This window comes from Patiria miniata, unplaced genomic scaffold (assembly GCF_015706575.1).
Source record: "Patiria miniata isolate m_02_andy unplaced genomic scaffold, ASM1570657v1 HiC_scaffold_2, whole genome shotgun sequence".
Taxonomy (NCBI): Eukaryota; Metazoa; Echinodermata; class Asteroidea; order Valvatida; family Asterinidae; genus Patiria; species Patiria miniata.
Window position 1 is genome coordinate 8,808,390 of NW_024037058.1, and position 12,648 is coordinate 8,821,037.

Here is a 12,648-nt window from a genome sequence, read left to right on the forward strand (position 1 = left end):
TCATAAACAGATTTAACAATTTAACAGTTGATAAACTAAGACACAAATTGATACAGGTTTGCTTTCTGAATTTCATGATTTATTTCTTCTGTCCTTTCATCTTTGCCGTATCCCAATAATTTGTTGACTCGCCAGCCGGGCTACTCAAGGAATAGTTTGACTAACCCGCCGCTGTTTTGACTAGCAATTGGCTAGTGGGCTACCGCTGAAGACGAACACTGGATTAATAAAATGAGTGAGGTCACCTTGAGTCGGGGGTCATGCTTACCTTCCAATAGGCTGCCCTTACTCGTAATACTCCACTCCCACAAGCCAAACTGGGGCTGTGCTATGGCGACACTGACACAAAAAAGTCAAGACAATAAAATCTCAGTTTTAATGAGAACAACAGTAGCTCAGGGCAACTTAACCAGAGAGTTAACTCATTAGCAACAGTATTACACTGTATAACATTCTCCTTGATGAATCCAGATAACCATAGAGAGTTAGGGTGGTATGGGGGTAATTGGCAGGGCGCTTTGGGGTAGTACAGGGACTAATAATTGGAGCAAAGTAGATTACATCATCATCCCAGGACGGTAACTGCAAAAGTTTTAGAAGTAGAAAGAATCTAAAAATATTCATCTTATCAATCTTGTATGATGGAACCTGTTTTTTATATTTTTTTTAATGCAAAATCGCCCAAACAAAACTATAAAAGCCACTCTTGGCAAAGAGCTAGAAAGAAGAAAAATGTGAGGGAATTTTTTTTAGGAAAGCTGGAAGTAGGATTGATATTTCTCTTAAGACAGGCTAGATCATAGAATGGAGGGAAACACACACTAGGCAAGGAGTTCCAAAGAGATACAGAACGTGGGAAAAAGCTAGTAGAGCAGTTCTTTGTTCTACATCTCGGCACAGCTAGAGTGTAGGAGGAAGCAGAGAGCCTGGTTGCACGCTCAAACACCCTGACAGGAGGAACCAAGTCAAGACTGACGAATTGTTCTAATTCGTCGGTCATTTCTAATCCACTCTTAATCCACTCTCCCACATGCAACTTGCACAAAGACAAAATTTGATTCTTCTTTTGTTGTTCTACAAGACTTTCCACAATTTGCTTTCCTTCAATTTTTAATGGCAATCCCAATGACATGGGAAGTATTTTCAAAAATAAGGCAATCAGTGAAATCTTACCTAAATGTGGTGTTCGTGATGAAAGTGTAGGAGTAGGTCATATTCACAAACTCCAGGTATCTCTGTTGGAAAAACAGGGTAATAACAACAATATTAAATACATTTCATTTCAGGCAATCTGAACATGATACAAATACAAACGTTAAAACAGTAACAGAAGGGTACATAACATATAAGGAGGATGCTGGTAATTTGTTGGGTTTTATTTGGGGGGGGGGCGTCCCCTCCCGGCTATACCACAAGGAGGAAACATAATTCAAAGTAAGAGGGAATTTTTGACTGCAATTTCAGTGCGGGAAAGGGAAAATACATTACAACTCCAACTTCATTGCATGCACAGGCAGACAAAGCGTACAAGCTGTTGAAAACCTGAGATATTTTTTGAGTGCAGTTTTTACATGTTATATGATTTATGGCTACTTCCTCTTGCATTAACCTCTTCGCGTTGCAGGACATGATAACTTGCACTGGCTGTTTTTATACACAGGCATGGCTGACGGGTTAAGACGTTAAGACATCAAGATTGCCTCGACTCGCCTCCAGGTGACGTCTAAACACGCTAATCCCTCATACCTTTTGTACAGACACACAAAGTCTGTGAAGTCTGTGGAGGCGGACTATGTGTTGATCTTGAATTGGCCGGTGTGCAAGGCCTATTGTACAATTTACGCCACAGTGCACACTTCGGAGTATTGAAACATATGAGGTTTCGGCAAGAAATATCATACAAATACTGTGGAAATCACTCTTGCTAATCAGTATTTGTGGCATCTGGCTGTCGTATCAAAAGTTGGCTGCATATCAGAAGTTGGCTGAAAAATTTTGCCTTGTGCGAAAATCAAACTTTTCGGCAAAAATAATCCCAGCGCAAAAGTGGTCGAATGTGGTTTGGGGGAAACAGCAAAATTCCGGGTATATTAAAGGGTGCAGGCCAGTAAATAGGCCCGAAATTGCCCAGACCGGTCAAATCACGATTTGCATGCCCTCAAATTCTCCAGTACTTGAGGGTTTGTAAAAGAGAAAGGTGGAAGCCGTGCACAGGACTGCAAGCTTGTATTTCTGTTAAATTTGGATGAAAATTGTACCCTACAATAAATTTTGCAATAGAGCGTAGGCTTCATTTTTTTCAAAATGGCGACGGGCTACATGACTACTTTTAGGGGTTATCTTTGGATAGAGTTGTCTCCCAAATGTCACTGGTTAACTCCAAAAAATTTGAACAGAAAATGAAAGCTTTAATTTGATGTGTGTTTCAAACACCTTTGAGAGTTGCGAGTATTTTCCCTAAATTTCGGAAGTGGGCGCATTTATCACTGCGGTCTATGGCTGTCTATTTACTGGTCTGCAACCCTCAGGACTAGCAACGTTCACTGACCTCATCGCTGGACATGATGGGGGTTCTCATGGTTGTCTGGTTCGTCTCCTGATCTATCATTTCAATCCGTAGCTTCACCAAAAAAAAAAGAAAAAAAGAGAGAAAATAATGATAACTTTGAGCCATGCTCCGACAATTCCAGCGATTCACAATGCAGTGCGCCGCCAAGAGTTTGCCACGGAGAGTCCATTTTTCAAGTGTACGGTCGACAAACCATGGCCCATTTGAACGAGTATCAGTACTAGAGCTAATTTGTCATAGATTGGGGCATAGCGTTCTGCCGCCTTACAAAAACACCATATTGATAAAAGCAAAGAAAGAAAAGGGCAAACAGATACTCGAATCATACGCTTACGAAACTACTAACTGGACAAATTACAAATTACAAATATCCAGTGCTGCGAATTTGTCAACAATCTCCCATATTACACTGGGAAAAATTAACTCTCCGTGGCAAACTCTTGGTGGCGCCTGTATTCAAAATTGCCTGTATTCAAAATTGACACGTTCTGTTTTGCATCTGTTTTGCAGGTGGCATTCCACCATTATGTAAATGTTTGTGACATAGCTATCCACCAACTTTGGTTTTTTTTGCATTTTTCTCCACTAACAGTTCCATCTCATTGCCACAACACCACACACCTGGCAAATAAAAAAAGTTGAGTTGGCAATTTAGCCCAAAAAATTACCGCAAGTAAAACTTGCGCGAACCACCTGGCATCCTGGCAGTTTGTATACATGTACAGGCAGTTAATAAGGACAATGTTTAGTGACGGCCTTGATTGGCCACCCGGCAGGTACCAGTTCTCAGTTGAATGGGGAGTTTGGTTTGTGTCAGTGAGTCTGGGTGCGTTCCCCTTGCCACTGCAGCATGAAGAGTCATTAATCCTATACTACTGACATATGTTAGAGCCATTAGTAATGCTGAACTGAGCTCTCCAGAGAACTCGTAAAGATCCATATTGGAAAGAATTTTTTTTAACTGCAGCCTTCTCTCAAAAGACCTACTATCAAGTTTGGTTGATATTGATGACTGAACTTACAGTGAACCTAACCAAAATGGCACACACACACACACGGACACACAGAAGGAATACGCGATCGCAATATCCCCCCCCCCCCCCCCCCCCCCCCCCCCCCCCGGCTGGCTTGAAAGCCAGGGGGATAAAAATCCAGGTAGGTTGGGATACCGTTAACACAAATTGTATTTGGCCTTAAAGGGTTCGTTCCTAGTGTGAACTACTGCCCCTTACCTTGGTTTTTTCAGGAATCTCGTACTCCACTTCCAAGAAATCAACGTTGGGCGGCTCAGTCAAATACCCCAACTACAAATTAAATATCATTGACAAGGGAAAGCAAATCTTAATCATCAAAACAAAAACACACCCAAGGGCAAACCAAATGAATGATAAAACAAATGATTAATTAATGGCACTGCAATAAAAAAAAGTTAACAATTTAGAAGACCAGGATATTTTATCAAGGCCTATGCATGCAATGTCACAACAACTGTAAAATTAATGAATCAATTTAAGTATATAGAAACCCAACTTCTTGGTCAGAGTACTTCCACTTCAAACAAGACAAAATCTTGTCCAATTGAATATACTGGCTTCTGCCCATCACGGACATAATTATTGAAGTTACATCACCCGATGCAAATTTCACCTTAAAATCATGACTGTTTATTGTTTTTTGCAGCCAGTACCACATTTACAAGCTTGTCCGATATTTGAACTGTCCCTTTCCCTCTAAAGTTTCCAGAAATCTAACCCAATACATTTCCTGCAGTGTCTAACTTGAATATTTTGTTGTTTATAAACACTTTTTATGGAAAGTTTCATTTGTAGTCTGGTTGTTTATACTGCTGCACAAGGCAAATTAACGGTTTAATATTGATTAACATCTCCAACATCAAACATTCTTTGCATGATGACATGAATGCCCAATATCTGCACCGTTTCCGAAGTTATACTTCCCCTTTGATATATGACCGTTCCATGTTCTGCATCATACACAAAACTTGTTCGATATTCAATGGCCATGCTCTTGGCAAGCCACAAACATGTCTATTCGCAGTAGATGTTTAACTGTAGGTGCGCAATAAGCACGCACAACCGGATGATCCAACCGACTCCCAAAATGGTGCACGGAGCAGCTAGGTTTTATTTCATGTGAAAATTACTTTTTATGAAAAGAAAGTCCCATTTGTGGAATATCGAGAAACTTTATTTATAACAAACTTACAGCAAACAATGCAAATAGCAAAATATACGGGAAAACAAGTCACGGAATGGGGTACAAGGTCGGAGATATTGGTGAGGAAAAAAATTGCAGTTTCAAAAGGTCATGAAAACCTTTACAATGCTACTGCCATCTTGGTCTGGTGACCGGAAGTACTGAAGTACTGTACCAATGGATTTTAGTATGGTTCCGACTGGATGCAAACATGGCTGCAGCTTTGTAAAGGTTTTGCTGGGACAGGTCAAAGGTGGACAATGGAATGGTCGAGGGGTAAACTGGAAAAGGACAGGACACAGGTTTAAAAGGAAGCGATATTGGTATTCGGGTTAGAATTACTGACACTGGGATGTGTTTTGGGGCCGGGGAAGTTGTGGGGAAGTCTTAGTGGGGTAATGAGGGTGGGGCAGGGTATGGCTAATGGCCAACAGGGGTGACAGATGGGGTGTAACAAATGGGTGAAAACACAGAGAGGAGGGGAAGAGTCAGGGTGGAAACTGGCTTACGATCACTGTTAGACATGCGGTGGGGATGGGAGGTAGACAAAAGAACGAGGGTCGTAATTGGTTTCAAACACAGACACAAAGTACTAAAAAATAATTCACAAGATTACCAATCTACAAATAATTGTAATCACGTACCAATCTCTGTGGGGTGCTGTTAGTAAATTACCCATAATGCTTCTCCTCATGCATTTTGCTCAGCAACCAGGACTGGACTGATACTTACAATGAATAACTGTCAGGTTTGGGTTTTTTTCCGACCACTTTTTACTCGTACAAACCTCGCAGGGGAGGTGTTACCAAAACCTCACTCAACCAACAAAGACATATAAAACTGGACATACACAAAAATGGTAGGGTTTTGACTTGTGACAAAATTGGTGAAATGAAACTGTGAACATCCGGACTAAAACAAAATGGTACAGGAGACTGGTGAAGTCATCTAGGTGTACAAGATCACTTGTCTAGAACCACAAGAAAAATAAACAGAAAGTAACGTGCACATGAACAAATAAAATTCTGGAACAAATGCGCTGACAAGTGAATGAAAGAAGTCAAACAAAAGTGACAATGGGACAACTCTTTTTGAAATCCCAAACTAGGAAGACGACGAAAGATACTATCTCAAAAAAGGAGTGCAGATATCACACGTGCAGGGAAAAACTCAACCTTTTTTAAAATTGAAAATTACTTGAATTTTAACAATTTGAGAATTAAAAAAGCGAGGGAAAAAAAAGATAACCAATTTGTATTCTTAATTTTTTTTTTATTTGTAGAATTTCTAACCCACTCTCTGTCCAACTGATTACCCAAGCTTGAAAGGAATTGAGAGTTCATTTCACTATAAAATGAATATTCATATAGTAAAAAAAAGCCATGCACTGAGTTTAAACTGGAGTTTCGCGGATTTAGACGTAACAAAATGACAAGAGGGTTCCATATTTCAGAATGGAAACGTAGTAAATAAAGCAATGATTTGCATATACCCAAATGCATTGCTTATACCAGCACAAACAAGTCAGACTCCATACATATTCATACATGTAACACAATAAAAGGACTGAATGCCGAGAACAAAAATAATTCACAAACCAAGGACACCTCTCAAGCACAGACCAAAAAAACCCTTAAAAGGCAGGCTACTAGTAGGTTGGGGGCTGTTGGTGTTCAAGAAGGGTCTACACATCAAACAAACTTGACCTTAAAGTATTGTCACATTTACAGTCAAAAAGTTCAATATTCTGTTATATTGAGAAACACATTTTGTATTTTTGGAAGCCTGGATGCGAACAAAAATGAAGCAGTTGTTCTTCAAATATCAAGTATGAGAATTATTCTCTCCATATCTTTTTTGATCAATGTCAATATAGTACCTTACATTTTCACAGCTAAAATGTATATTTTGTAGATGACATCACCATCAATTGTATTATTTGTAAAACGGTTTTGTGGTATTTGCAGGCATTAATAGCAAATATATTCAGATCTTACATCGCAGCCTGTGAATCAAGCTGTGCCCCAAAACACATTGTGCTTAGTGTTTTGTGCAGAAACTCAGGGACAGGTGGATTTCATTTTCACTCTAATAATAATTAATAGTCTAATTAATAGGTCTTATTTAAACCTGTTTCGCTTGTACCACAATAACTGACAACAGCCCCCTGTCCACTGATGCCCCCTCACCCCAGATGGAAGGGAATACAAAACAATAAGTGAAATAAAAGAGGTACCGGTATACAAATGTTGGTGTACATGTATGACACAAAAATTGACAGATGACAGACGTGTTTCGCAATGCAAAAGGGAGTTTGAACTACTCTTCAGGCCATGCACGGTATATGAAGCAGCAGGGAGGACTAATGATGCTAGTCTAGTGGTGCTCCATTGCATTTATGAATGATGTGCCGTAGTAATCAAGAAAAAAAAATTGTGGCAGATCATTTCAAACTGGAGATTCCGATCTCGAGAAACCCATGCAAAAAGTATGGGAACCTGAAGTTCAAAAGAAGTAACTGAAGAGCAAGGAAAAAATCTCACGGAAACAAAAAAATTGTGGTTTTTCTTCATGCCGATAGAAGAAAATCAGGAGTGAAAAATTGAAAACCACTGCAAAACCAAAAAAGAAAAAAAAACGTCTCTCTCACAAAAATGAAAAAAAAAAAAAAAATGATAGTAATCACTGCCAGAAACCAATTGGAAATTAATGATGAAAATGAGTGAATGAATGCATGAATGGATGAATGAAAACCATGGAGTAGGTTGGAACTGTTTTGAGTATACCTCCAGTATAGCCTCAATCTCCGCCTATATCAAAGAGTAATGAGAAGAAATGACACCAAAAGGTCACATATGAAACCAAGTTAAAATGGAACCTGATTGGTGCATGAGGTCAGGTTAGTCACTTCATACATATTCATGGCCTTTGGGGTGGTGACAAGTTATTAGGATGGAGTCGAATTGGTGCATGGGTTAGTTACACACATCATACATATTCATACCATTTGGGCAGTGACCAAATTAAGTGAATGACATTGATTAAAATAAAAGAAAGCGTGAGGTTTCATGTAGTTTGTCATACCAAATCATAGTATTGACAAAAATTATGTGAATATCAGACTGGAGAACGAGGCAATTAGTCACATCATACATATTTTTAGCATTTAGGAAATAATGTTATTGTGGCATCTGATTGGTGCATGGATTCATTTAGCCCGCTTCATATATTCATAGTGTATTGATTTGAATTGTTGACGAGAATTCTTTTCCTAAATTTCACTTTTCACCACTATACAGGGTGAGTAAAAAAAAAACTGCCTGTAGTACTTTCAAAATCTAGGATAGAAAGCCCAGTCATTAAGCTTTCTTTTAGTACAGGAATCATTCAAATGGCATTTATTTTTCAAGACTTTGAACATAAACACCATTTTAAAGTTCAGTCCACAGATCACACAAAAGTAAGTATTCTTTCAGCAAAATGAAAACAATTCTCATAGGGATGCATGTGAATGGTTTTGGCTTGCAATGGTTTTTGCAAGAACACTTTTTTTGTGATCCGTGGACAGAACTTTAAAATGGTGTTTGTTCTCAAAATTCTGCAACTTGAAAAGTACATGAGTGATTTGAATGATTCCCATACTAAAAAGAAAGCTAAATAGATGAGCTTTCTATCCTAGATTTTGAAAGTGTTACGGGAAAAAATTTCACTCAAAAAATGGTCATGCCATTTGTGTTTCGTTTTTTTTTACTCACCCTGTAGTGTACAGTATTTTCTTCGAATTGTTACGTGCTTACAAATTTTAAGGGTTTCATTGAATTTTATCATCTATCTATGGCCTGGCCGAGTGATACTGATGATGAATCACATTTATTGGTGTGAAATATTCAAGCTTGGTAATGTGAAATTTTTGGATTATTAAGAAATGCAAGGTTACAAGCTTCAGCAGCACAGGATGATCTGCAATGGTCAAGTTCGCAAATGGGATCGAATGGCAATGACTAAGGATTTGCACAACTATTTGATGGTCGATGGGAATAAGAATGAAGACAACGTGATTGGCAGGTCAAGATGGATATATGTGATTGGTGGGTTTCTATAAAGGAATCCTACATGGTTTGCATGTCAATGGCTATGAGAAGATCTCACATAATTTATTCATGAAAGCGTGTTGTGATTGGTCGGCGTGATTAGGGGGAACAATGTGATTGGCGGGTATCAGCCATTGTTGATCGTTAATGATTGGTGGATTTATATGACCGCTCCAGCACAAAACTATTTTCACTTGAACCAATTTTTGAAAACTGGGATTTTGGGCTCATTGGAAAGGACATTCAAATGAACTTTGCAATGATGTATAGAATATGGGAATCTGTAGAAAAAAATCTGAGAGAGTTACAATATTTTAACTTCAACTATACTATTTTTGACTAAGTACTGGACCAAGTCTGCCAAAATCCATCACTGACCCTGCTTCACACAATGCTTCAGGACCAAATCTGCTGAAATCCACCACAAGACGACTACACTGGTGGATTTTGATGGACTTGGTACAGATTGCTTGCCTGCCAAAATCCCCCTAAACGGGGGGATGGATTTTGATGGAGTTAGGAAGGTTATGGTTAAGGTTGTATTATATAGGCTGTTTCTTAAAATACGGCCGTGCGACTTCCTGGTCGGTTTTGTGCTGGAGGTGACATATTGTTGGTTTTTGTATGATTGATCCTATTTGATTGGCGGGTTACAATAAGCAGTTCGGTGTGAAAAATACAGCCTAAGTGTGTATAAATTTTCAATTTTTCAGAGGTTTCACTTGTTACTTTTTCAATATTATCTCAAATCGAGTTAAAAAAAAAAAATGAGTAAACATGTCATTTGCTATCGGAAAATGAAATCTCATTCAACGTACATTGTATTGAGCTACACGTACAGAAAGAATGACAACACAGAAATAAGCACATTCTAAATTGTTTGGACTAACTCGCAGGGACAGAGCAATGTGCCCAGTATAATTAAGTTCAAAGTATGTGTATTAAAGAAAAGGACTATGGGTATTTGTCCAGAATACTTGTTTCTTTTATTAATTAAACCGGAGTAGGAGTGAACGCGACAAGGTTTAAATTGATGCTGTTGTCTACACATCCACAGATTCCTGATTAAAAAATGAAAAAAGAAGAAGAAAGAGCACCCCTTTCCCTTCCTTTCCCCCTCAAAAAGAAGAACTTTGGGATACCCTGTTGCTTTTGTAACTTGAACTAAAAGAGCCTGACAAAATTCAAAGGATTATCTACTTTGGTCCAAAGCTAGAAAACTTTAAATGTGTGGGCATCCCCGGAATGGTTCTATATGGCCAAAGCTCTTTCTTTTGTCTGTGCAAATGCCCTGATCCAGGTTCACCAAAGTTCAATAATCAATAATTCATGTCAATTGAAAATAGCCTTAACAGAAAATTCTGTCCAACTACAAAGGATATTAAGTATGCTTCAGAATGAGCGAAACTGTTTCTAATGCCGTTCGTCCCATCAGTTTTCAGAAGGCGAGTATATTTTAATGGAGGGATCTGATCAGTTCAGTAGACTCCAATGATTTAGGTTAAGTTCTGCAGACACATATTCTTCCTGTGTGTCAACGCATATGTATGTTACTTTAATGAAGAATGTATACCATGGTGTTTAATGTATGATGACTGGATACAAATTTGTACACAAACATGTAGGCATTCTTTTGTTTTGTTCTCATGCATGATAATGAGAAGTGGTGGACTACTACGCATCATGAGGTATGAGAGGAGAAAAAGTGACAGAAATGGAAAATGGAGAGCATTATTTTCCAAAGACATGAGCATGATGCAAGCATTTCAGAAAGTGTCGCTACAATTTCACTGATTACTCCTGTTAAGAAAACTTGAGGAATCTTGAGGAATCGTCTTAAAACTGTGTGTAATACCAATTTTACAGATTCAGTATACAAACAAAGTTTGAAGTTATACTAGTTTAGAAATACTTCTTTTACTTTGTTATGATTTACCGGTGTCATGCTGTTAAGCAAATGTTAGTGTCTAACAAGGATTGGTGGTTTTTTTTGTGTGCATAACAATGGTTGCAATCTAGTGCAGGGATATGATTGGTCAGTCAAGGGGCATTGTCATCGATCGAATCGGGTCGACACAACAAATAAAGGTGTAAATTATGCAAACACACAATGCAAGGATATCATGAATATTCAGGTACTTTTGCACACTATGTCTACCTCCACACTGAGAAATTTCTATTCTTTACAAAGTGCAGATTTGGGGAATAAAAACTTCAGGAAGAAATCAAGTGTGGCAGATGAGACTTTAGGTAGACTTTCAGACGACAGAGGGAAACATTTCCGCATGCCTGACGTTGATAATTGTATGGGTACAGAACACTGATCTCCATGTAATAAATCTTGAAACCACAATGGAAATTTCAAGCTGTACAAGCAAGTGAAGCTACGCACTGGTTCCCGATACCTCCATTTGAATGTGGGGAGGGAACCAGTCATAACTACTCTCATCTTTCAAGAAAACTAAAAATAGAGCCTTCTTAAAGCACACGAAACATTTATTTTCTAAACAGAAAATGTATATTTTGTTACCATTTATATATTTTTGAGTACAACTTTTTTGTATTACATTGCGAAAAAAAAGTGTACATGTCAGTTAAATGTAACACATCTTTCTTTACAAATCTATTGTTCTATATAGGAGTGGTAACTTCACTTCTCACAGCCAATGGGCTTTCCAAATTTTTTACATGGAGATAAGTGGTACAACAAAATGGCCTAGAGCGCCCTCTGTTGTCCAATGACAGGTAAATGCAAATTATGGGGAGTATCAACATATAGTGTACATGTATATCAAGCATTTTCTTCTAAATCCACAGCAAGCAAATAGCAGTGCACAAGATGCTTTACAAAGAAATATTTGTCCATAAATGTTCACATTTTCATAGCACCACTGAACGGTCAGGAATACATTTCTGCCTAAGTACAAACCAAAAATACCACTAACCTTGGATTGTTTTGCAAAAAAAAAAAATGCTTAGGGCTTAATGTTTTTCTATCAATTGTTGGTTATTATAACTGCTAAGCCTTGCCAATCATACAAAATAAACGGTTCAGTAGTGTTATGAAACTGAGCTCAGTAAATTTTCACCAGTACTTGTAGTTTGTGAAATGTCAAAAGTCAACGGTCAAGATAGTCAAGTTTAACGTCAGCTGTAACAAATTTAAAGTTTGCAGATAATAGTGATTAGCATTTGGCTAATAAACAAAAATCGATGGTGAGTACTGGACCAAGTATCACGTAGATAAGATAATACTGCAGAAAAGAGTCCAGTTTAATATCGTTTTAAGGTACCTTTCAACAACTCTGCAGAAACTGAAATGTCTGTAAAAGAATTTGGTGAGGCAACCAACGGTTGTCTGATTCGCTGTACTTTTGTAAATCTATTTTTACTTTTTCCATTAGTTTACTTGGCGAAGAAATGCCAAAAAGGGCAGACAAAAATTGGTCAGGAAGAATTGTGAGGTTTTTGATGCAAACTGCAACGAACAAAGAAACTGCAACATTCTTTTCATTCATGACAAACCAAAAAAACATTCTGGTAAAGAAAAAGCGGTGTATATTCAAACTCAAGCCCAAAATGCAAAAAAACCATTTGTTAGTATTGACGTGCCAAGGCTTGCAAACGCTTGTACCGTTGTTCAATCCATCTAACATGCTTCCTAATTGGACAACAAAAATCCTGATGCATTCTGGGTGGGGGGAAAAAAAATTCCCCAAGATAAAATAAAACATAACAAAAATAAATTAAAACAAAAATATAACTACTAAA

General features: G+C 38.0%; 1 protein-coding gene across 9 annotated transcripts in view; it reads right to left on the reverse strand.

The window, feature by feature from the left end:
• LOC119726304 (voltage-dependent calcium channel subunit alpha-2/delta-2-like) overlaps positions 1 to 12,648 on the reverse strand; it is an 87,756-nt gene that overhangs the window by 29,328 nt on the left and 45,780 nt on the right. For 6 of the 9 annotated variants that reach the window (XM_038197954.1, XM_038197951.1, XM_038197947.1 and 3 more), the window contains 5 exons: positions 7,573 to 7,596; positions 3,802 to 3,873; positions 2,549 to 2,620; positions 1,174 to 1,235; positions 269 to 339 (listed from right to left, as the gene is read on the reverse strand). In XM_038197954.1, coding sequence (XP_038053882.1) covers positions 269 to 339; positions 1,174 to 1,235; positions 2,549 to 2,620; positions 3,802 to 3,873; positions 7,573 to 7,596 — 301 coding nt within the window. The remainder of the gene's footprint in view (positions 1 to 268; positions 340 to 1,173; positions 1,236 to 2,548; positions 2,621 to 3,801; positions 3,874 to 7,572; positions 7,597 to 12,648) is intronic. The other 3 variants (XM_038197953.1, XM_038197952.1, XM_038197948.1) reach the window with 1 other exon arrangement.